Source organism: Pan troglodytes, chromosome 5 (genome assembly GCF_028858775.2).
Source record: "Pan troglodytes isolate AG18354 chromosome 5, NHGRI_mPanTro3-v2.0_pri, whole genome shotgun sequence".
In the NCBI taxonomy this organism is placed as follows: Eukaryota; Metazoa; Chordata; class Mammalia; order Primates; family Hominidae; genus Pan; species Pan troglodytes.
The window spans coordinates 9228313-9253430 of record NC_072403.2 but is presented as its reverse complement, the minus strand read 5'-3'; the positions used below and the strand labels follow the sequence as shown (position 1 = coordinate 9253430).

Sequence of the window (25118 nt, the reverse complement as noted above, 5' to 3'; positions counted from 1 at the left end):
CCTGAGTCCGGGCACAGTGGCTCATGCCTGTAATCCCAGCATTTTGGGAGGCCGAGGCAGGCGGATCACGAGGTCAGGTGTTCGAGACCAGCCTGACCAACATGGTGAAACCCCATCTATACTAAAAATACAAAAATTAGCCAAGCATGGTGGTGCATTCCTGTAATCCCAGCTACTAGGGAGGCTGAGGCACGAGAATCGCTTGAACCCAGCAGGTGGGGGTTGCAGTGAGCTGAGATCACACCACTGCACTCCAGCCTGGGTGACAGAGCAAGACTCCATCTCAAAAAAAAAAAAAAAGTCTATCCTGAGCTTGCAAAGCAGGTGTTCGGTACTTACAATAACTTCTTACCAGCATCAGTCGTGACTTTCCTGATACAATTTAACTAAAATAAAGTGGAGTGATATCTAGAACACTGAGGGCTACAAGAAGCTAGGACTGTCATCTTGAGCTTTGATTTCTACTTTTTGTCTCTCCCAAACAGTCAAGGGTCAGCTGCCTGTTTTGCAATAAAGTATTATTAGCCCATAGCCACACCCACTCCCATACATCCACACTCAGGCCACAAGGCCAAGATGAGGAGAGACCATTTCACCCTCAAAGTCTAAAATATTGATGACTTGGACTTTTGCAGAGATAGCGTGCCAACTCCTGCTCTGTGCAGTCACGGTGTTCTCTTTGAGCAGCTTGTATATATTGTCATAAATGTAAATTTATAAAATTAATAATAAAACACTAGTTTTTTTGTCTTGCGGTTCCTCACAAGATTCCGTCTTTAAAAAAAAAAAAAAAAGATTCTGTTGCTTTGGTAAAACTCGAAAACCTCTGTGTTGTGGCATCGTCTGAGGGAAAGTGACAGGCAGTTAGCAGTAACATGGAAATAGCTCTGAAGGAAACCCCGGGACAGTGAGCCTTCAGGTTCCGAAATTGAAAATAACTGCAGGTTGGTCATATTTGGAAGTAATTTTTTAAACGTAAAATCATTCTATTACTATTTATTGTGACAAAATACAACAAAATCAGCAGGCTTCCGTGAATTGTTTCTCCATGCTTTAGAAATCTATGGTTACTTTGAAAGGTATACACTGATTTCTTGACACAGCTGGTAGAATGTTGTTCATATCTGCTACTGTTACATTTGTTAAATTATTTTTTATTTTTGTAATTGACACATAGTAATCGTACATATTTATGGGGTACACAGTGATGGTGCAGTACATAGAATGTAAAATGATCAGATCAGGGTAATTAGCATGCCCATCATCGCAAATATCACTTTTTTTGTGCTGGGAACATTTAACATCCTCCTCCTAGCTATGTGAAACTGTATATTATTAGTAGCTGTGGTCATCCTACAGTGGCGTAGAACATTAGAACTTGTTCCTCCTACCTAGCTATAATTTTGTATCCTTCAACCAACCTCTCCCTATCCCCCGTTTCCCCCCACCCTTCCCAGCCTCTAGTATCCTCTGTTCTTCTTTTTACTTCTATGAGATCACTTTTTTTTTAAGCTTCCATACGTGGGTGAGAACATGTGGTTAACTTTTGTTAAGCATTTTTAAGGTCTTGATTTTTACTCTTTGGAAAAGAAAACTGGGAACGTTTCAGTGCCCAGTTTTATCTCCCCTGATTGGGCTGATGCGTGTCTGGAGACTGACCGCCACCTGCCTGGGAAGCTCCCGGGCCACACCTAAGCCACACTTCCCGGTGCCGTGCAGAATCGGAAGACATTCACTGATCCCCTTTGTGTCTTTAAAGGATATTCCCCGAGTCCCTCCGGTGGCTAATGGCCACCCAGCAGTTTGAGTCTGCAAAGAGGCTGATCCTCCACTTCACACAGAAGAATCGCATGAACCCTGAGGGCGACATCAAGGGTGTGATGCCAGGTGAGCACACCGCGGGCTGGCAGGGCTCAGAGAGGCTCCACGGGGCAGGTCCCTGACACCTGGGCTGGTTTTGTTGCACAAACAGCTGTTTTAACCAGCTGTGCAATTCTCCTGTGACCTTTTGGCCTGCACAAGGGCAGTGTGGCAACCTTGACATTCTCTCCACTTTCTAGGTGTTGGTTTCTTTCATGATCAAGTCCAGCACACTCTGGATCTGCTCATCTCCTGTCTAAATGCAGAAGCGAGCCATGAGTCCAATATACACTGCTCGAGGGAATATCTGGCTGTCTGGCCCATAGCCTACCTGCCTGCCAGGTCTAAACACTGCCAGAGCACTGGCTCAGGGTGTAGATGGCCCCTGTGACCTCAGCTTTCCTGAGCATGACCTTCAGAGAGCCACCATTGTCTTTACCTGGCCATGACCTATTTGTTGGGCAGCTGAAGACAGGAAAGCTGAAGTGTTTTTGGATAGTCGTTCAGATCCATAGAATTCCTGTGTGTCAGGAGCGTTACCACAGCTAGGTGGGGGTTCTCAACTTGGGGATCCACGTATCACCAGGAGGTTGTTAAAATCCAGATTCCTGGGCCTCTCCCTGGCACCCGGAGATCCTGACCTGTTAGATTTGGGATAAGCCCTGAGAACTGGCATTTCTAATAAGCACTAGAGGAGATTCTGATGCAAGTGGTATACAGATTTCCGTTTGAAGATCACTGGTGGTCTCGGCCCAAGCTCTGACTCACTGCCCTCACTGAAGACCTGGGATAAATTGTTGCTATAAAATTTCCTGGGAAAATAACCTCTAGGCCATTGTCCAAGACAGAATATGCTCATTTTCCCCCCTGACCAGAAATGCTTGTGATCATGATTCATTCAGTAAACCAACACGTGTTTACTAAATGCCTGCTGTGTTTCAGGCGCCATTCTAGAGCAGAGAAGACACAGGCAAAGCCTTGCTCTCACGTAACTTGCAGGCAGGTGGGGCACACAGACAGGGAAGTTACACGTGCATACGTCAGGAGGGATGAAACAGCAGGGCCGCGGGATAGAGGGTGGCGGGGAGGGACTACAGTCAGAGTGGCTGTGGAAGCTTTGCTCCAAGGGCACAGGTGCAGGGGCCTGAGTGAGGTGGGAGAATGTGCCCTGCAGGTATCCATTTATGATGGGAAGGGATGCACGGGAACCCCAAATCAGAGAAGCCCTTGGTACCTGGACAGGCCTCTCCCCAATTCAGAAGATCGGGGACAATAGGTCACTAGAAGCTCCTTGGTGCTGCCATAGCTCAGCCAGGATGTCATCCTCTGCCTCAACTTGTGCAGGGACGTGAGAGTCAGGTCACCCAGGCTGGACCACGTGCTGGGCGGCGTGGGGCCTACCCAGGGACGCCTGAAGCTTTTGCTTCGCTGGACAGAAGGACGTGAGCCAGGTCTGGTTGACATGAAGGGTGCTGAGTGCTGGTGCATCTGTGGTCCCTTTTTATCCAGGGACAGTGACGAGAAACAAGATGACACTCACATGGCACTCACATTTCAGCTACTTTTCTAAGTGATTTGCAAATATTAATTCATATTTAATATTTAGTCCCCAAGTGCTTCACGTGTGTTATTTCTCCATGACAGCCTATGAGAGAGGCACTATAATTAGCCCCATTTGCCAATGAGGAAACGGGAGCACAGAGAGGCTAAGCAGCTTCCAGAGGTCACACAGCTGCTAAGAAGTTGAGCGAGGACTTGTCCAGCAGGGGTGCAAAGTCCAGCAGGGGTGGCTTTGCCATGCTGCTCTAACATGAGGGAGAGCTCTGGATAGATACAAACTTCCCTGCGCTGAGTAGTGAGTACTCAATCCAGGTTTCTCCAGTGGGGCCATGCTTGCTCGTTTTGGACGGTCCAGATGGCTTTCCCAGATTTCCCCAGACCTCACTCGTTAGCAGGTTAATGCTCTTAGGCTTACAGTACAATTTGTTTGTGGCATTTCCCTAATTAAGTCATCACACTCTGCTTCTTTCACGTTAAAATATTGTCTGGGAATAGCTTGTTTTCTCAAATCCTAATTACACTGATTCATTTCCCTCCTATATTTGGAAAGTGGTATTAGATCCTTTTTAAAAATTTATTTCTTTGCTTATGAGTTTTGCTGGTGCTTATTTCCTTTCCAGAGTCCCAGGCAGGAGGCTGGGTGAGAGGCAGTTGGTGACATGTGACTTAACAAAGAGGAGAGAGGCTTCACCTCCTCCTTGGGGAGTGGTCCTCAGGCGGTGGCTCTGCCCCGCAGCCCTTCACAGTGGCCTCTGCTCTCTTCCACCCCCAGCTGTCAGATGTGTTGATGGCAGCACGATTGGTAGGGCTGCTGAGTGCTGGGGGAAGGCAGCGTGTCTTTCAGTTGCTACATCTCCCACTTCCAGCTTCCTCTGCCCAGCCTCAGTTTTCTGCATGGAATCTTCCTCCCATCACCCCATCTAATCCCACAGCCAACACCTGCTCCAAGCCTCGTGTCTGTCACCCTCTCGCGCCCTGGCCAGCTGGCTGGGCTCCCAGCTTTGTTCCATCCTCCCTGCCACCAGGTCACACATGATCTGATCACATCACCACTGGCTTCAAGCCTCTCCAGTGCCTCCCAGTGCCTTTCGGGTAGACCCCAGGTCCTCCAGGCCACTGCGGAGGCTCTCTCTGATCTCTGCCTCCACCACTTCACACCCTGGCCTTCGTTTGGCTCCCAGGACACACCACCGTCTCCCTCTCCACAGGTCCCTCCCGGTGCACACTCCCTGTCCTCTCAGCTCCCACTCTTGCCTTGGCCAGCTCCTCAGAGACCAAGTCAGCCCCCAGTTATTCACTGTTACAGCTTCAGCACTTCTCCCCGCTTCCCCTCATCCCAGCTATGACGAGTAATTGCAGGGTTCCTTATTACTGCCTGTCACCCCTGCAGAGCGGCAAGGCCAGGCAAGGCAGGGCCCCTGTCTGTAGAGCCAGACACTTCTGTGCCCCCAGCAGCAGCCCAGCCGAAGGCCTGACGCGTAGCAGGCGTGCCATGAATATTTATGGGCTAAAGGAACCCAGGACTCCTATAGTAAGGAAGGGTTAGGATCGCGGTTGCATTGCCGCTGGGTAAGCGTCTCGGGCCTGGCTGGAGGTACGTGTAGGGGTCCAGCGGGGCTGCTCACTGCCCCATCAGTACATCCTAACCTTGGACTTATGCCAGGGGAAAACCTGATGTTCCCAAATTTCTTATTTCCTTTTCTCTTTTAAAGCTGTCCTTGGTTTATCTCCTAGCAAGTGTGAAGTTCTTAGTGACCTGTGCAGCTGAGTTTAGATGTGTGGGTGTGTTCCTGAGCATCATTGTCTCAATGTCAGTCTTGCAACCTTCATACCACATAACGTGCCCAACTGCTGAGAGCACTCCTGTGTCATTAGTTCCTGAGGTTTCGAGCGTTTAAAGCAGGAGTAGAAGGCCCGCTGGTTCCCAATGTGGCCGTGTGGCCAGCAGCCTAATGCAAAAACAAGACCCGGGATGAGTGCCACACACAGCACTGTGCCTTCAGTCCCACAGGCCGAGCATCCCTTATCCAGAATGCTCGGGACCAGAAGTGTTTCGGGGATTGGATGTTTTGGGATTTGGGGATATTTGTATGATACTTACTGGTTGAGCTTTCCAAATCCAAAAATCCCAAATCTGAATGCTCCAGTGAGCATTTCCTTTGAGAATCATGTGGGTGCTCAAAAGATTCTCAATTTTAGAGCATTTCAGGCTTCAGATTTTGTAGAATCTCAAATGGTAGTAATGTAACTCAATGTAGAATGTCGAATGCTCAAATGGTAGTAAGATAAGCAAAAAGTCACTGGACAGTGACTGCCAGGCATCGGAGGAAGCGCTTCATGTGTATCTCATCTGCATCTGAGCTTCATGAGGGAGAGGAGCCATTCTCCCTACTTTACAGGAACAGAACGGGCCCAAAGAGGCTGAGCACTGGGGAGCAGTAACTCCATGCTCCCTCTCAGTGTCAGGCTAGCCCCAGGGGAACGACGGCAAATGCACTCCTGTCTTCTTCCTTGTGGGGAGCCACGTGCAGGGTGCAGGCATCCTCCGTCCTCAGCATCAGTCCTCTCCGGGCAGCCCCACACCTCACCCCGGAGAAGCCAACCTGCCCAGCATTGCCAGGATGCACGGCTGAGTCTGTGTGATCCGAGCGCCCCCATCTTAGCCCCATGTGGGGCTCCCTACTACCCTTAGCAATGACAGAGCTTGGGTTTTGTCCTGGCCTGCCTCACTCTGCCTTAACGATCTGTTCAGATCCTAAGATGACGAGAGGGTGGATGTGTCAGGCCACCTCCACGTTCCACGCTAGGTACCTTGCCAAAGTCACACCACCTGTAATTGATGAAAGCAAGGTATGACCCCAGGCAGGCTGCACGGGGCCCTCGCTCCGCAGGCGACCGCCACGGCTCACTCAGAGGGCTCGGGTTAGGTGGAGCCTGTGTCTGGGCAGACGAGGACAGAGATGACAGAGGTCGGCAGTGCCCGGTCAGTTGTTGAAAGCTTGGCTAGACATGGAAGATTGTGCTGTCTGAGGTGACTTCGTGATAAGATTCCTGTGGACGCTTATCTTCCACTTGCTTCAAAGCACATTTATTCAAGTGGCCGAGTGGCCGCATTCTAAATCCGTCCCGGAGGGGTGAGGGGCTGTGTGGAAGAGGCAGCAGGTGCTTTTTCTACTTCCCAACACGGGTGTGGGGCTCAGGGCTGCCTCCTTGGAGCGTTTGGTGTGCTTTTTTAATGACTCTTGTGGCAGAGATGGCAGCATCCCTTCTTCCCTTTCATTCTCTTTCTCCTCCTCCTGCTCCTTGTCCTCCTCCTTTTTCTTTTCTTGCTTTCCGTCTCTATAACTGATGTTTTTCCAATTTCACCCCTAACGCACTAGCATCGTCCACTAGGATGACAACAAAGCCGGTTTATCTCACACCCCCACGCAAGCCAATTCCAATTCTCCTCTGCGTGTGTTTTCCCTGCTCCTCCTGAGCCTGGTCTTGGGCGAGCGGCCGCTGCCTCCTCTGCTGTCCTCCGAGGCCTGGTTTACCTCTCACACCAGATGGCCAGATGTGGAGAGGCCGTGCCCTCCTCCCAGCGGGTCAGCAGGGTCGTCAGGGCCTCCTTTCCCTCCCTCTGTTGGTGAAGAGAAGCTGGGAGATGTTGGGCTCGCTGAGCACGGGGCGGGAAGACACGTGCTCCCCGAGTGCTCCCAGAGGCCGCGCCGAGTTCTCCCATCCGGCCCTCAAGGCAGCGCTTCATCCTGCTTCACAGAAGAGCAGCTGGGCTCAGAGCAAGGACAGCGTAGCTTTTCCAAGGAGCCAGCGGGAAGTGCAGAAGCTGGGTTCCTGCCCGGGCTCATCGGGCCCCTCGCAGCACCCAGACCTCAGCCCCGACCACACGGGGATCCGTGAAAATGCGGAGGCACAGGGGCTGCAGGATGGCCTTGGACATATCTGGCTCATCAAAATTCAGTCGGCTCGACGTGGGTTTTGGTTGGAAAATTTTCTGATGGCTCTAAGTCAAGCAGGCTGATGTGTCCTCCTTCTCCTCTGTCTCGAGGAGAGCATGGGAGCCGGGTGCTCGCAGCAGCAAATCCTAGATGCCAGTGTCCCACAACCTGGCCGGGCTCCCTGTTGCCCATTCATTTCCATGTGTGAGGAGTTTTGAGAAGTCTCTAGATGTCCATCTGATACCTGGACAGACAAAAAGGCCTCTTGGATTCAGCTACCATTGAGGGTGTTAGAACCATCTGAAGTGTCCTATAACATAGAGCGCTGCCTTGAGGGCCGGATGGGAGAACTCGGCACGGCCTCCGGAAGCACTCGAGGATTTGAGGCCCAGAAGAACAGACATAATGCTGCGGAAGCTTCATGCTGTTGTTGACAGGCTGGTGATGTGAGTAACTGGTAGTAAGATAAGCACAAACTCATTGGACAGTGACTCTGCCAGGCATGGGAGGAAGCGCTTCATGTGCTTCCTGAAAACATATCAATAGCCCTGGAAAGGTTAATCTAATTCCACTTAGAAGAATTCAGTTACCTCTGCAGACTACAGTCAATTTTTTAGACTGGGTTCTAGGTTTAATTTTATTTAAAAAGCTCAGGTCATAATGCAGTTGTTATTGCTTCTTTAACATCATACTTCGTAAACAATAACATATCAGGAGTTCAGTTTGGGGTATATACTTTTTAAAACTTTAAACTTATATGGACTTGCTAATGGACATTGAAATTTTCTTCTCGGAAGTCTTCCATGGTGAGAAAACGTAGCTATTACAGTTGGTTTCTGATGAGTTCTATAATAGCAAAGATATTCAGATCATTGGATCCAAGGTTTTCTGTTAACCATGATATTTTCAAGCTCTTTACAAAATTGGTTATTTTAACCATAGAGAAACTGTGCCTGTAGTCAAAGTAGCCCATTTTTGCTGAGGAAAAATAATGGACCTTGGGAGCTGAGAGGGTCCGTGGACCAGCAGCTGAAACGCCGGCCCTGGGGGCTTACACACAGACCTCAATCTTTGCACCCAAGTATGGCAAGGGAGAAAGTTCTGGAAACTCAGTAGACATGAGCTCCCTCAGACAAGTGAAAGGTTTCTCCTTCTCCCTTCTGTGCCTTGGCTGGTGACACTGAGTTCAAAAACAATGTTTGAATAAAAACATTGTTTTATTCAAATCCCTACGGTTTAGCAACACATTTTTTCTTCAAACTATAATGAAAGAGCTTTGTGACCCTCCTACCGCTGGATGGCAGGAAGGAGGTGGAAGAGGAGGGTTGCACTTGAGCCATCCAGGGTTCAGAGTGGCCCTCGGAAGCACAGGGCCGAGGTCCTGGAGACACAGCCCCCGAGGGAGCAGAAGGGTCCCTCTAGAGGCAACAACACACCTCCCAGCACTCGACTTCCCAGATTGCGAATGTCTGAGACTGTTGTGATACTGTTGTCAAAACTAAGAGAGTGACATTGGAACACTATCATTCACCAAACCCCAGCCTTTATTTGGTGCCTCCCATCGTGCTTTCCATGATGACTCCTCCTGCCTGGGATGCCGCCCAGGACTGCGTCTTGTCCTCCCCTCTCCCTAGTCTCCTGGTCTGACAGCTGCTCCGTCTTTCTTGTTTCTGGTGACCTTGACAGTCTTGAAGAGTCCTGGTTCCCCTCCGCTTCGGGAAGTCTCCCTTTTCTTTTTTAGCTCCCCAGTAGGGGATTACTCCATGAAGACATGCCAGGCTAGGAAGGCAGAGAGGCAACAGAAGGCTGAGGTGGCATTCCTGCTCGCAGACATGCAAGCAGACAGCTCCTGGAGGCCAGCACCCCCGCCATTCTGAATCTTCCCTGTAAATTGCCAGGTCAACACCAGCACCTCTGCAGACCCCTTGGCCTGGTGAATGTAACACTGTGCGCTGGTGGACTCCCTTCAGAGGGGCTTTCAGAGCCGCTGGAGCCGCACAAGAAACTCAGTCTCATGACTTTATAGTTGCTCACATCCCTTGGAGCCAAAATATTGTCCAGCCCCCAAGGACTTCTGTTAACTAAAACATGCACACATATACGCATGCGTATGAATGTGTGCATGTATGGTGTATACACATACACGCAGATGTGTTCACTTATGTATTTGGCTTTCAAAGATGCATATGATGTCCTAAGGGCAGTTTCAGCAGAAGTAGCTACAGCCATAGTTCCACCCCACAAGGCTAAGCAGCATATCTGCATGTGGCCTTCCCAGTCTCCGAGCCGGGGGTGACACAGGCAGATGCAGAGTGTACGGAAAAGAACTGCATGTTTAGATTTGCCCAGGGCCTAATGAGTGCCTCAGTAACCTAGAATATCATCGCTGAGCTCTGTACTCAGACAGAAGTGAACTGAGTCGAGACCGTTTATTTGTGTGCACTCTGACTGGTTCCAAAACAAGGGTTTGTGATGGAAACTTCTGCTGACAGTGCACCTTGGTGCCCTCTCAGGCACCCGAGCGAAACCTGAACTGCAAAGCTGGGGTCTTATGAGTGCCTTTCTATCCTGGAAACCTAGATCCTATCCACTGGCAAAAAAAAAAAAAAAAAAAGCTTCTCTCTCCCTTCTGTGGTACCCGAACTGGGGAACCAGGGCTGTGACTGCAGCTGCTGTCCTGTCCTCTGTGGGCGGCCTGCCCAGGGCTCACAGGGTCTGTTTCTTTGCAGAGCTGGAGAAAGAGCTTTCCCGGAGGCCCAAGAAGGTCTGCATCGTGAAGGTGGTGGGGACACGGAACCTGTGGAAGAACATTGTGGTCCTGTGTGTGAACTCGTGAGTCACAGAGGACAAGTGCCAGCTGGGTGGGAGGGGGCCAGGGAAGAAGGTGGGCGGTGGTGAAGCCCAGGGCCCTGCTCCCCACCCCGCTGAACTTGGGATCCTAAGGGTGTGTGTGTGAAGAGTGACACGGGCTAGAAGATATTGACCTCCCCCGCCCCTGGAAGCCTCAAGCAGCCGGTGCCCCCCAGCCCAGGCGTGTAAATCCTGTGAGCAGGGCCTCCCCACCACGTGCCCGTGAGGTCCAGGGAACCAAGATGCACATGGACGCACCTCCTCAGGGGCACAGTGGGGGATGCTACAAGGCTGGAAATTCTGGGCCCCGTCTCAGGACAGGGGATTTGAGACCCATGAGGCCTTGGCCCTGCCCTTCCTGAACCTGCAGCCAGCCTGGCCAAAGGCCCCAGGACAGCCGCGGGTGGAGGCAGGTGGGCCTGAGCCAGGCCAGTGAGCGCAGCCCTCCTCCCAGGGCCCTCACCGGCCCAGGTCACCCCGCCTGCTGGGTCCTGCAGGGGCTGGGGGCATCACTCACGCAGGTTCTTTGCAGCCCAGTCCCTGGACTTGGTGTGTACCTAGAAGGTCACTCCTGTCTTGAGCTCAGTGGCCCTGACTGTGCAAGGCAGTCCCTTGTTCAGGGTCAGAGGTCACCAAGGTGGCGGAGGGAAGGGATTTGACTCATTCGGGTTAGAGGGCACCTGGGGTGTTGCACTCATTTGTGAAAGGTCTCGAGCTGCCACCAGGTAAAGACAGGCCCAGGGTGAGGGCGAGGGGCCAAGCATCCCCCATGGCTCTTTCTGTCAAAGCAGCTCTACTTCATCAGTTCGCCATATTGGGGTTCTGGGTTGAAATTGATTTGTGAGGAGTACAAGAGGCTCTACTGCCCAAACAACAGTAGAGCCTCATCCTGAGCTCAGGAGAGAGACCAAGGCCAGGGACCGGCCACGGCCACATCAGGCCAAGCCCAGGGCCCCAGCCTTGGCCACTCTGCTGCTGCCTGGTTCAGGTAGATGCTGCGTGAGCTGGTGGCACTGTTAGGAGTTGAACGGCTTCTCCAAATTTTATGTTGGAAAAAAACATGAAATTTGACATAGACAAGATGGTGAGTTTCCATTTTAATGATTCGTTTTGTGGAGACGGGGAACCGAGCTCTCTGGCTCTGTTATCTTCAGATGACCTGTTGTGGTCAGGGGAGACTTCATTTCTACCAGAGCAAGAAGGTAGGAGATTGCCCTGCTATCTCAGCAGGCCAGAAGAGGAACTCTGGAGGCTAACTGAACCAAATCAGTTGCTGGATGATAAAGCCATTGCGTGGGGGCTGGGGCCTCTGCATATTTCCCAAGAGGAAAGGCATTCACCTGGCAAGGGGTGGCTTCGCCCTATGGGGCAGGGACGGGGTCTGTTACAGTTGACCTTGATGCATTCTCAAGGTTAGGTGAGAAGGACTTAGATTTCCCTGAAGCACGAAAGGGTGTTTGGGGAGAGAAGGGGGCAGTTTTTGGCTCTGGGATGGTTGCCAAGAGCAGACGTAACAAGGGTCCCTCGAGGCACCACGGGTGCATCACAGGCACACCCCAAAGGTTCCTGAGAGCCCTGAGGCACCCCATGGATGGCCATCAGCAGCCTCCGTGGGAGGGTGCGGCCACGCCTTTGTTCCTGTTTTCAGGGCAGACACGTTTTTCCAGCAGGTTGATACGCTCGTGTGGGGCAGTAAAGAAGCTTGACCCAGGGCAGTGGAGGGGAAACGGGGATAAATTAAGAATCAAAACGGAGGCCAGGTGCGGTGGCTCACACCTGTAATCCCAACACTTTGGGAAGCCAAGGCAGGCGGATCACTTGAGATCAGGAGTTCGAGGCCAGCCTGTCCAACATGGTGAAACCCTGTCTCTACCAAAAAATACAAAAATTAGCTGGGCATGGTGGCAGGTGCCTGTAATCCCAGCTACTTGGGAGGCTGAAGCAGGAGAATCACTTGAACCAGGGAGGGGGAGGTTGCAGTGAGCTGAGATCTTGCCACTGCACTCTAGCTTGGGTAGCAGAGCACGGCTCTACTCAAAAAAACAAAAACAAAACAGTTTCCTGTGGACCATATGTCTTCCATTGGCCTGGCTTCTGCCCGACTCCTCCAGGCTGTGTGGGTGGAGTTGAGGCTGGTATGGGTAGATCTCCACCCTTCCAGAACCCTAAGTGCCCAGAAAAGCTGCGTCTCTGAGTTGCCGCTTACCCGCCGAGAGCCTCGTGCGAGCTGCTCTGCCCCCCTGCCCCTGTGAAGTGGGTGTGCAGTAGCTGTTGGAGTGCGGCCCTGGGTTAAATGAGTCAGTACCTGGAAAGCGCTTTGTCTTGGAGGATTCCCATGAAAGCGTGTGTTTTAACAAAAGGACTCACCGCTCTTGTGCCCACACCTGTCTATTAAAGCCATGGTAGAGGGGCATGAGCCTGGACCTCCATCAGGAGAAGCAGTCCATATTTCTCCCACGTCTCCTCTTTTGCATTTGCTCTGTAATCTGCTCGTGGTTCGGTCATGATGGGCTTTTCTATGACACATTGAGTTGCTTCTTCATCTCCTGGTCACCTGACAGCACGAACTCCCAGGAGGCGGCGCAGCCCCTGGCGTGGGGGCAGCCCACCCACTGCCGCTCGGTATGTCTCCACAGGCTGACGGGGTACGGGATCCACCACTGCTTTGCCAGGAGCATGATGGGCCACGAGGTGAAGGTGCCGCTCCTGGAGAACTTCTACGCTGACTACTATACCACGGCCAGCATCGCGCTGGTGTCCTGCCTGGCCATGTGCGTGGTGGTCCGGTTCCTCGGGCGCAGGGGAGGGCTGCTGCTCTTCATGATCCTCACTGCCCTGGCCTCGCTCCTGCAGCTTGGCCTCCTCAACCGTGAGTGGGTCGGGGAGGTGGGCTGGGTGCAGGGAGGGAAGCTGGCAGATCCCCAAGGGCATTTGAAAGGGATGCGTAAGACTCCGTTGGCCACTCTAAAATCTACTGCTGGAAGGAGCTGCTTTGGGGAGAACAGAGCTTCAGTTGAGAGCATCTGTGGAGCCCGCCTTAGAGGGCACTGGGCCTTCCCGCCTCCCCCTCTGCCCCTGCCCCGGCCCGGGCTGCACCATGATTCCTTCCGAGTCCTGGTGGCCCGGTCTTTGCTAATAGGTAGACTGCTTCTGTGTGATTCATCACATGACCAAGAAGAACAAAGGATTGTCTCTTTCGAGTGACATTAAGGGGGAAATAAATCTGTTTTGTCACCCTTGCATTAGGGCCCTGCTTTTCAGCAGATGTTCCCGAGTTCATCAGCTTCTCTTTGGACCAAAGAATTTCTCAGTAAAGGTTAAAAATAATCTGGCCGGGTGCAGTGGCTCACGCCTATAATCCCAGCACTTTGGGAGGCTGAGGCGGTCAGATCATGAGGTCAGGAGTTCAAACCAGCCTGACCAATATAGTGAAACCCCATCTCTACTAAATATACAAAAAATAATTAGCTGGGCTTGGTGGTGCACGCCTGTAGTCCCAGCTACTCAGGAGGCTGAGGCAGAAGAATCACTTGAACTTGGGAGGCAGAGGTTGCAGTAAGCTGAGATCGCAGCACTGCACTCCAGCCTGGGTGACAGAGCAAGACTCCATCGCAAAAAAAAAAAATAAGGCAAAGCTAGAGGGTCCATCTGGCCCTTCCAGCAAGCTCTGTATAGCTCCTCACCAACAAATACCCATTCCCGTGTATGGACAAACCACCACAGCATCTCCGTGGCCGGCCCAGGGCGCGACATGAACAGGCAGGACTGATGAGCCTCTTCTCCCACCCTGGCACGGTCCTCCTGGGACAGGCTCGGGACACTGTGGGAACATCGACCCCACAGAGCTCCCCTGCCTTTACAAGGAAAATGAACCCAGGCTCTCAGAACTAGATGCCAGGGCTGTCCACCGCACCCAGATCAGAGCGGCCTTGACATGCAGCCTAGATTAGAGATGGCTCACTTCAAACTCAGGAGCAGCTTTCTAACTTGGACAGTTCTTATGCAATCTATACCTTGCTGGGAGACTGCTGTTAGGCTTAGCTAATGGAATGCACACGTGGCGCCTGTCTCCCTCCATCCCCGTTCCCCAGCTGCCCTTCCAGGGAGTCTCTGCCTTGCTCACACAGTTGGGACGGAAGTGGCAGGGTGCCTCAGCCCCCGGGTGTTGTGGTGCCCCTTTGGCCCTGAGCAGGAATGCACAGGAGCCCCAGGTGAACACCAAGCAGCCGTGAGGAGCAGAGCTGGGGCTGGCAGGGGCACCCCACAGCACTTGACGCAGCTTGAATGCAGGCCGCAGTGACCTGTGGGTGACTTTACATGCAAGGAAGCTCACCCTTTGCACCTGCTGGGGTCTCACTGTGAAGGTTCCATTTTCTCCTCAGGCTCTGAGGCCAGCAGGGTCTCACTCCTGTCTTCCTAACAAAAAGATCTTTGTTTAGTGCAGTATGAATTCCACTGCCCCGGCGGCCAGCGCCATCCCAGACACGGAAGGGAGTTGCTTGAACCGAGTCGCATGGGAACACGCTAGGCTAACTCCACACCTAATGTGCTCTCTCCTCTCTTCTCGCTTGCTTGGCCCTTGTCCGTGTGGGTGCGATCATGTCTGCGGGTCCAGTGATTGGAAAGTACAGCCAGCACCCAGACTCAGGTGAGTCCCAAGCGCGTGGGCTGTGCTTCCTCGTCTCATATTACGTCTAAATGGGTGTTTTCTCGAAGACTCACGGACCTGTGGTTTCCATTTTCTTTCTCCCCCTTGCTCTCCAAGAACTGCAGCTGAAGTTGGCCGTAGGTTGGACACTATACGGATACATTTGTATTCTCCCTCTTGCCTCTAGAAAGAGCGACTGGTGCTTCCCTGTTTGTGTGCTGCTTGGCACGCATGCCCCCGCCCCTTCCCCTGGCACCAGGCTCAGCACAGGCCCTGGCCCGGCGCCAACACGCTTTGTCTTAGGGACAGTTGTCTGGGTGGGGGGAGAAAGCCTGGGAGTGCTGGGGCCCGGCTGTCTGTGCTGCCAGGGGAAGCCGCTGTCCCCCTTTGACTCATGTAAGCTTGCTGCCCTGCAGCCATGGGGACAGCACAGTGCCACCCTGCACCTCGAAGCTGCTGCTGCACCCGCCTGGCCTGCCCCAGCCCTCGCCCGTGTCCCTGGAGAGTGCTTGCCCTCTATGCAGCCTTGGGGAAGCTGAGCTGAGCCCCAGCTGTATGGTCCTGACAGCATGCCCGTGCACTGTGCCAGACCCTGTCCTGGCGCGAGGTTGGTCTCCGGTGCCATTTACGAGGGCTTTGAGGGGTTGAACACTTGCCTTCTGGGCCCATAAATTCTGTGGCTTGAGTTTTTGTTTCCTTAAATCAACCCTGACTCAGCTACCCTGTCCCACACGTTGGGCACATCAGACCTGACTGGAGCAAACGTAGGCCAGGGCAGAGGGATGTCGCTGTGGCACCAGGGACATGCCAGCCTGCCCTCCCACCAGGCATGGCTCCCGGCTGAGGAATTCCAATAGGCTGAGGAATTCCAATAGAGGCCACCATGAGCTTCAGCATGCTTGACGCACAGGGACTCATAGAAGCCCCACAAAACCCACTGCAGGGGCTCTGGGCTTCTAGTCCTTGAGGTGCTGCTTGGTCCCCAGAGGGAATTGCATACCCATCCATGCCGCAAGCTGGACACTGGGAAGGAGCTGTGCTGTGCAGCCCCAGGCCTCCCTCCCACCCTGGCCTGGCTTCCTCTCTTCCCTCACCACCTTCTTCTGACCTTCCCCCAGGGATGAGTGACAGCGTCAAGGACAAATTTTCCATCGCGTTTTCCATCGTGGGCATGTTCGCCTCCCATGCGGTGGGGAGCCTCAGCGTGTTCTTCTGTGCGGAGATCACCCCAACGGTGATAAGGTGCGTCATGGGAGACACCCCAGGGGACGCCGGCTTCTCGGAAATCAAAGACGAGTCCCTGGCTCCAGGCTGGTGTGGGATTAACCAGCGTCAGCTCTGTCTCTGGCTCTGGACACATCAGCTTCGTGGTTCATAGCCGAGGTGGCTGTTGTACCCAACCCCGAGGCGCCCAAGAGGCACTGAGAACCTGGCCCTGGGGTCCTGTCCAGGCAGCAGCAGGAGAAAGGGGGAACAGGGAGCTACTCTGGGCCCAGGAAATATGTCAGTGTCTGAGCGTCTGGCAAGGGGGGGAGTTCAGCGGATCACTTATGCCGCACTTCCACCAGAACCTGTGCTGCCAACTCTGCTAAGAGACCTCACGGCACAGCTAGTGCAAAATGTTTTACAAAGTAGAAAGAGCCTACCCCCGCCCCTCCCCGAGATGGAGTTTCACTCTTATTGCCCAGCCTGGAGTACAATGGCATGATCTTGGCTCACTGCAACCTCTGCCTCCCAGGTTCAGGTGATTCTCCTGCCTCAGCCTCCAGAGTAGCTGGGATTATAGGTGTGCGCCACCACGCCCGGCTAATTTTTACATTTTTAGGAGACGTGGTTTCACCTGGTTGGCCAGGCTGGTCTCTAACTCCTGACCTCAGGTGATCCCCCCACCTTGGCCTCCCAAAGTGCTAGGATTACAGGCGTGAACCACCGTGCCAGGCCCAAAGAGCCTTATTTCATACTGACCTGAGAAGTTGATGTCATGAATCCAAAGAGAGCGCAGCAAGTGAGATCACTGACTCATGTAAGAAACATGGATGGAGAGCCCACTGCGCGCCAGACACTAGGCCCAGAAAACACAGCAGCACAGTCCCGCCCTCGTGGAGTCTGCGGCCATTTCATACCTCCCTAAAAGGTGTGACTAACTTGTGACTAACTTGTGCTCAGCCACTTTTGTCTTAGTTCGGAAAGTGAGGCTGACCCCTTCCTGGTGCCGTCTCTGCCACTGGGTTGTGGTTCATGGGTGCTACACGCCATTTACTGTTGCCATGCTTATAGGTTAATAAACAGGCACGCCTCCACTACAAGGGCATCACTCAGCTGCCGTCAGTTTCCTACACTGTGACTTACTGAGGAGCTTATCTTGAGTTATACCACACTGAACTTCTTAAAGGAGTATCATCAGCATTTCTCATGCACGTGCCTTCATAAAACAGAACTTGAGAGTAATGGCAGTAGTTCAGCCGTGAGTCAAAACCCAGGTGTCTGCATAATGACACCCTTGGGAAAATCCAGTAGCGGCCACTCCAGTCCAAGGCAGACTATGTGGAGGCTAAGCTGGGGAAGGCTTTGGGAGCAAGTAGGCAGGTCCGTGGACTTTCTTACTTTCCACATTTCCAGTAGCCATGCTAACAACAGCATCTTCACGTCCACACTTTTTGATTCATTCTCTTGGATCATATCCTACAGGCCCAGCCTGACAGCTACTGGGCACCTGGACAGAAATGCCAAGGCATTGTATGATTAAGCACAAGGAACTCATCCTGTCCCTACCTTCTGCATCAGCCACAGGGGAGAGATGAGTCAGGAGCTTATTTAGTGCTTGCAGTTGCAGGATACCTCAGGCCGACCGCAGGCTCACTCCCTGTCTAAAGGACGGAAAGTGAAATTTCTCTCCTTTATCAAACAAAACAGCAAAGCCAAGTCTTTCAACAGACCAGAATCCACAGTCAGACCTTCTGGGTTTCCAGCTGGCCTCCTGCAGCCTTTGCATCATGATTATGCATATTTTGTTGGGGGAGGGGGTGGCTAGCGGGTACCCCTTAACTCTGGCAGTTGGTAGGCATCATTATTCTCTGTTAGATTTGGCTTAAGCAAGCTAGACGGAAGGAAATGCTGTAAGCTTTTCCTCTTTGACGCAAACCTGGAAAGATTTGAGGATAGAAATTCAACAAACATGTTCTCAGATTCAGCTTGCCAAGATGACAAACTGGAAAAAATATGTGACCCTTGGTGATGCTTTTGTGCCTGCAGAGGATGAAAGGAAATTAAGTCCAAAGGGGGTCCCTGGGCCAGGCTGGGAGAATGTCTAGCGTTCCTGACAAATCCCCCTTCTCGCTGGGAGCCCTTTTCACCCGTGCCATCGGGAGGCCACAGCTCTTTCTTGCAAATGACTGAGGAACAATTCCCATGGAGGCCCTAGGATGGAAGTAGACTCCCCTACCATCCCCCCACTTCACAGAGAGAAATCCAAGATAAGCCACGATGGGCAGCCTGGGGCCCATGAGCTCCATCTTTCTTAGCACAGAACTAGCCTTTCCCTGTGACACTATTACAGACAAGCCTTCTGGCAGCAAAGGGTAAGGGGCCAGGATGGACTGCCTGGAAGCAAATATGAGGATATGAAATTTTCTGCAAAAAGTTCAAAAAATGCTTTTATACTTTTCATACTTGTTCTACCACAAAAAGCAACAAAGGCCTGCAGAAATCTATTGCCCCAAGGATGATAGAGGCCAAGTTAACTAAATATTGTTTCATGAGATTCTGTTCAGACCTCACGTTGACAGAACCAGCTACCCACTCAGGCCCAGGCCAGGTGGTGGTTCTCATCAGCCAGTGCACAGCTCTGATTCATCTGTAAGACATTGGGAGTTGGGTGACTTTGCAAGTCTATCTGACTATGCCCATCTCCCAGCTTGACATGGGCAGAAGTGGCCTGGGGTCCTGGGTGGATCTGGAAGCAGCTGCTGGCTGTGCTGGGGCGGATCTTTTCTATCCACTGTCCATCTGGATGCTCCAGGTGGACTCCGAGGCTTCCTTTGCCCTCACGGAGGGGTCCAGGTGAGAGAGGAGGCAGGCGCTGGTGATCATGACACCTGCCTGTTTTCTCCTGCCCTGCCCACTCCGGCAGCCCTGGCCCTTTCTAGGTCATAAGTCGGACGGGCCTCCCTGAGACCCTCCCTGACTGACGACTCCCTGACATCTGTCTTCCGCTCTAATGCTGCCTCAAGAATAGGCACCGAGGGCCAGGATGACCTGGGGTTAAGGGAGTATCAGAATCTGTTCAACTTTAAAAAGTTGTATCTTAAAGGCCGGGCACAGTGGCTCACGCCTGTAATCCCAGCACTTTGGGAGGCTGAGGCGGGCAGATCACGAGGTCAGGAGATCAAGACAATCCTGGCTAACACGATGAAACCCTGTCTCTACTAAAAATACAAAAAAAAATTAGCTGGGCGTGGTGGCGGGTGCCTGTAGTCCCAGCTACTCAGGAGGCTGAGGCAGGAGAATGGCGTGAACCCAGGAGGCGGAGCTTGCAGTGAGCCGAGATCGCGCCACTGCACTCCAGCCTGGGTGACAGAGCGAGACTCCATCTCAAAAAAAAAAAAAAAAAAAGTTGTGTCTTAAAAATGTCTGACATTTGAAAACAAGTAGTGAGTAGCAGACAGGAAGCCAGCATGCATCCCGTGCCGGCAGCGCCTGTGGCGTGCGAGCGCTGAGGAGCGGGGCAGGATGAGGGGACGGTGCTGAGGATATGGCCCGGAGCCTGGGAAGGAGCCAGACGGAGCTGCCCATGATCCTGAGGCCGCCTCCCTGTGTGGCCTTGGGCGGGGCCCTCGGCCGGCTTTAGTGTCCTTGTCTTAAAACAAAACTGACTACAGGCACCTTGTTAGGCGGGGGTGGAGAATGGAGACCATGTGCAAAGGGCCTGGCCTCAGCACAGGACAGTTCATATTCTTCTTCTTCGCTGGGCATCTTCAGCAGTTGTATTTATTTCTATAAAAAATGGTACAAATATTTGCTTATCCTCAACTTCACGGAAATTTAGTCAAGTCACATTAAGTAATGTAAAAGAGGAGCTAGAACAGGAGGCTCGCCTCCGGTGTTTCAATGTGAGATGGTAACGTTCACATGGCTAACAGCAATTTGATTCTGGAATCCTTAATTCAATGAAGTTTGCCATTTCTAGTAAGAAGTCGGCCTGCATATCAGTTTTCCTACCTTATTGAGATCCTATTGCTAGTAAAATAAAGATATTCCGTGGGTATTACAATTTTGTGCTCCTAAAGCACAAGGAGGCAGTGTGTGCCCTCGGTTCTCTGTCCGTAAATCAAGCAGCTCTGACTTCTAAACACGGGCGTATGCTGCCCTCTAGTGACAACCCAGAGAAAAGCAGAAAAGGCACTGGCAGAGCCCACATTTCAGGGGCAGGAAAGGAACCCAACACCTTAAAACCAAGGATGTAACAATCTCTTTCTCTAATCTGAGATTTCAAGAGAGAAAAAAAAACAAAGCCAAAAATGGCATACCAACTTCTGCCAAAATTTTTCCTAATCGTACTGAATGATGTCAAGGAATCTTTTTTTTTTTTTTTTGAGACGGAGCCTTGCTCTGTTGCCAGGCTGGAGTGCAGTCGCGTGATCTCGGCTCACTGCAACCTCCAACTCCCTGGTTCAAGTGATTCTCCTGCCTCAGCCTCCCAAGCAGCTGGGATTACATGCACACGCCACCACACCCAGCTAATTTTTGTATTTTTAGTAGAGACGGGGTTTCAACATGTTGGCCACAATGGTCTCGATCTCCTGACCTCGTGATCTGCCCATCTCGGCCTCCCAAAGTGCTGGGATTACAGGCACATGAGCCACCATGCCCGGCCGTATCAAGGAATCTTTGATAGAAAACCAGAGAATTGCTCCCACAGAAAAAAATAAAAAGATATATTCCATATTATATATGCATGTGTACATTTGTTGCATATTATGTATATACATATAGACATTTTTCTAATGATCTGCAAATTAAATATATTTCATTTTATTTGGCACAGTTAACAAGATAGATCAGTATGATGTGGTTCACCAGGCACAATGCAAGGCTTTTGTTCCATGCAGTTTGCCCTTTAACAGTGGCCCTGTGCCCACCCCTCCTGGGGGGTCTGTACTCTGCCCTCCTGTATGTGACTCCCGTGTGAGTAAGGGGAGTCCTCTCGCTGCTTGTCAGTGCCGCCCACATTTAGTGCCGGGAAGGTCAGGCAGAAACCTGGGAGGTTTCCGAGAAAATGCTGTCCCCATTACAATCATGTCCATTATCCCTAGCATCTGATATGCCCTGTGGCTTCCTGAAAGAGCCAGGTCTACCAGAAAGACTGAATTGGCTATTTTAGGTGTTCAGTCTTCATCTTACAGAAGGATTTGGTCTTATTGCTCATTTCCGTGGTCGTCTCTATTTAACCTGTCCCATTCACCTGGGTGAGCTGACCTTCCTATCCAGGAAGCCCGTGTGATCCGCAAGCATCCAGTATTTATTAAGCACAAACAGCATGTGCCTGTTGGTGTCCTAGAAAATAATTCTTGCCCTTGAAGGGCTCAGAGACTAGTAAGGTGACAGGCACATGAATAAATAGTGACAGAAAGATGCAGAGTGTCTTTGAACGGTGGTCTGGGACCCTCAGCCTGGGAGGAGTGTGAGTATGTGGGAGACATCCCCCAAATTCTTGCTCTTCCTTATCCATATCCCCTTCAGGCCCAGAAGCACAGTGGTGTGGCTATTCCTGCAACTCTTTCAGCCTCTCCCTGGGAAGGGCTTTCTAATATGAAGTGCTGATGCCTGTCACAGCCTGCATGAGAGGTGGCTGTCAGTCTCCCTCCGTGGCTAAGGCAGGGGAATCTGTCACTCACTGAGTATCTTGGTTTTCTATTGCTGCATAACCAATCGCTCCAAAACATAGGGGCCTGAAGTAGCATGCATCTACTATATCTCATGGTTTCCATGGCTCCAGAGTCTGGGCACGGCCTGGCTGGGTCCTCTGCTCCAGGTCTCTCAGAGGCTACCATCAGTGGGTAGGGTCCAGCACTAAACCAAGTCAGGCACTGGTAGGCTGTTTCCTCACGGGCTGTGGGGCTGGCAGCCTCAGCTCCTCGCTGGCCGTTGGCCATAGGGACCACAGTCACAAGGCAGCTCGCTTCGTCAAAGCTAGCAAGAGTCTGCTAGAATCTGCCTTTTGGAACCTTGTTGTGGAAGGAACATCTCACTATCCTGGCCGTAAATTTGATTGCTAAAAAGTACGTTATTTGTACCTTGTACCTTGAGGTCCAGCGCACACTCAAGGCACAAGGGTGGGAATTACTGGGGCCAGTCTAGAAATCCGACTATAGCACTGAGTAGATGCCCAGGTGCCAGCCAGGTCTCAGTGGCTGGGCAGGTGCTGGGGACAGCACACGGAGTGGAGCCTGGTCCTGCCCTGGAAACATCTGGTGTCTATTAGAGACACACAGACACGCAACGCGAATGTGTCTTCGGGCTACACAAGTGTCCTGAGGATGCAGGGGAAGTGCCCAAGAGAGCCTGCTCAGTCTGGACTCAGAAGGGTGGCTGGGACGGGATTCCCAGGATGCGGCCTGGAGCCCGCACATAGTGGCTCTAGAGGGGATGCGTGTTTGGCAAGTGCACTGTGGCGGGAGGAGGAGAGGCTGGATTCCTAGGGCTCGGGGAGCAGGAGCAGAGGTTCCTGGAAGGGTGAGGGTGGGCGGGTGTGAAGCAGCTTGAGGAGGCAGTGTTTGCAGAGCTTGGTGCCTCACCGAGAGGAAGGCCAGGGTGGAGGAGAAGGGTCCCAGTGGCACAGCCCCCTCTGCCAACTTTTAGGACTCCATGTCATGCCTGGAGGCTTTAGGCCCATGGGAGAGGCTCATCCTGTTCGCCTCCCAGTTCTTGAACCTCTCCAGCTCTGGTTCCTCCTACACCTAGCTGCCCCCTAGACCCTGAAAGACTTGGGTGGCCCCTCCCCGGCACTCAATGGATGCCACCTGGAACCAATCAAGCCACGGATCTTCCTGTCCCCATGCTAGTCACATTCGTGCTTTAACCTCCACCGCACTTGGACGTTGGAGCTCTTCTCATCCCTGTTTTATAGAGGCAGACCGAGGCTTCGGGAAGTGAAGCTGGTGGGCGGGGGCCAGGATTCTAGCCCAGGCTCATGGGCTCCAGAACTCCTGCTCCCAGCCACGGCACTCGCACCTTTGTGGCAGCAAAAGTCTGTTCTGTAGCTCACTTTGGGCTGGCTCTTTGTATGTGGGTTTACTCAAGGCTTGGAGGCTAATGGCTGATGCCCCAGTCTTGACAATCATCTAATGGAATAAACATTAACGAAGACCCTGTACCAGAAGGCATCTTCTTCCTCGAGAAATGCACAGACGGCGCCCTACCCAGGTAGCCTGTGGGAGCTCGGCTGAGCCAGCATAGGCCAACCTCACAGAGCGAGCACCAGACAGAGCTGAGGGACCCCGGTGCCATGAGTATTGGGACTGAAAGGCAGAAGACAGGAGGAAGAGGTGGGGCCCCCAGGACCTGTGCATCACCTTGCAGGCAGGAGGGAGCCATTGGAGGACTCTGAGCAGCCAGGTGATATGATTAGCTGTGTTCTAGGAAAATCGGTTTGGCAATGGTGAGGAAACAAAGTCCAGGGGGTGCAGAAGATGTGCCAGGGAGGAGCGCAGACCCAGGCGGCCTGGAGTGGAGGCCCTGAGGACTTGGTCATGGGCTGGACAGGAAGGAGCTGGGAAAGGGAAGAATCCAGCGAGTCTTTGTCCCCTAGGGCTGCAAGCCTGGCAAGGCTGCCCTTGTGCCCCCAAGCCCTGTGCCCATGGTGGATGCAGATGGGTGGACTGCAACCTACAGAGAGGCAGTCATTTCTACATTAGAGGGAGAGAAGGGAGAGAGAAGTGTCTTCTCTTATTTTGTTACAGAAGAGGACAAAAGCCCCCAACACACACACACACACACACACACAAAATCACCATTCTTCCATTGCATTCTGAGAAAAAGGCTCCAAATCTGTGAATCTTCCTGGGGTTATTAGCATAGACCTGTGTGTATCTGGTTTATGAGGGCCACCTGGGAACCCTGGGACTCCCATCCACCCTGCCCAGGTCACCTTTGCCCAAGCCTCCTTGGGCATGAGCCACTGTGTCTGGCCTGCCCATCTTGTTACTGGATTATCTGTCTTCTTTTTGAGTTAGAAGAGTGGCGTGGTGGTTCACGCCTGTAATCCCAACACTTTGGGAGGCCAAGGCGGGTGGATCACGAGGTCAGGAGATCAAGACCACCCTGGCTAACACAGCGAAACCCCGACTCTACTAAAAATACAAAAAATTAGCTGGGCATGGTGGCACGCGCCTATAGTCCCAGGTACTCAGGAGGCTGAGGCAGGAGAATGGCATGAACCCGGGAGGCAGAGCATGCAGTGAGCCGAGATCATGCCACTACACTCCAGCCTGTGCGACAGTGAGACTCTCAAATAAAAAAAAGGTTCTTTATATATTCTAGTTACAAGTCCTTTATCTGATATATGCTTCACGAATATTTTCTCCCAGTCTATGGTCTTTTTCTTTTCTTAAACATGTATCTTTTGAAGGGTAGGAGTTTTTAATCCTAACGAAGTCCAATTGATCAGCTTTTTCTTTTATGGATCCTACTTTTGATGTTATGTGTAAGAAATCTTTGCCTAACCCAAGGTCATAAAGCTTTTCTCGTTTTCTTCTAGAAGCATTATAGTTTGAGCTAAGTTAAGCACTTAGATTTTATTATCCATTTTGAGTTCATTTTTTTACATGACGTGAAGGGTCCAACATCATTCTTTTGCACATGAATATCCTGTTGTCCCAGCACCACCTGTTGAAAAAACTATCCCTTCCCCCTCACTGGATTTGCCTCCATCTACAGTCAGTTGACCATAAATGTGAAGGTTAGTTTCTGAACTCCCAGTTCTGTTCCATTGATCTATTGATATATACACCAACACCACACTGCCTTAGGCAGTATGGCTTTATAGTTTTGAAACTGGGAAGGCAAGCCTTCTAACTTTGTTCTTTTCCAAAATTGTTTTTGACTACTCTGAGTCTTTTGCATTTCCATATAAATTTTAGGATTGGCTCACTGTTTTCTAAATAAAAAAAGTCACCTGGAATTTTGATAGGGATTATGTGGAATGTATAGATTTGGGAAAAATTACCATCTTTACAATATTTAGTCTTCTAATTCATGAACATGGA

General features: G+C 51.8%; 1 protein-coding gene across 9 annotated transcripts in view; it reads left to right on the top strand.

Moving 5' to 3' along the window:
- Nucleotides 1-25118, top strand: part of SLC22A23 (solute carrier family 22 member 23) — a 186961-nt gene that overhangs the window by 155941 nt on the left and 5902 nt on the right. For 4 of the 9 annotated variants that reach the window (XR_010157883.1, XM_016954836.4, XM_054685580.2 and 1 more), the window contains 5 exons: nt 1760-1887; nt 10088-10190; nt 12845-13077; nt 14824-14856; nt 15975-16098. Coding sequence is in view for 8 of the 9 variants with exons in the window: in XM_016954836.4 (XP_016810325.1) it covers nt 1760-1887; nt 10088-10190; nt 12845-13077; nt 14824-14856; nt 15975-16098 (621 nt within the window). In the remaining variant the exon portion in view is untranslated. Of the gene's footprint in view, nt 1-1759; nt 1888-10087; nt 10191-12844; nt 13078-14823; nt 14857-14973; nt 14998-15974; nt 16099-25118 lie in introns of those variants that run through there. The other 5 variants (XM_016954834.3, XM_063812758.1, XM_016954835.3 and 2 more) reach the window with 4 other exon arrangements.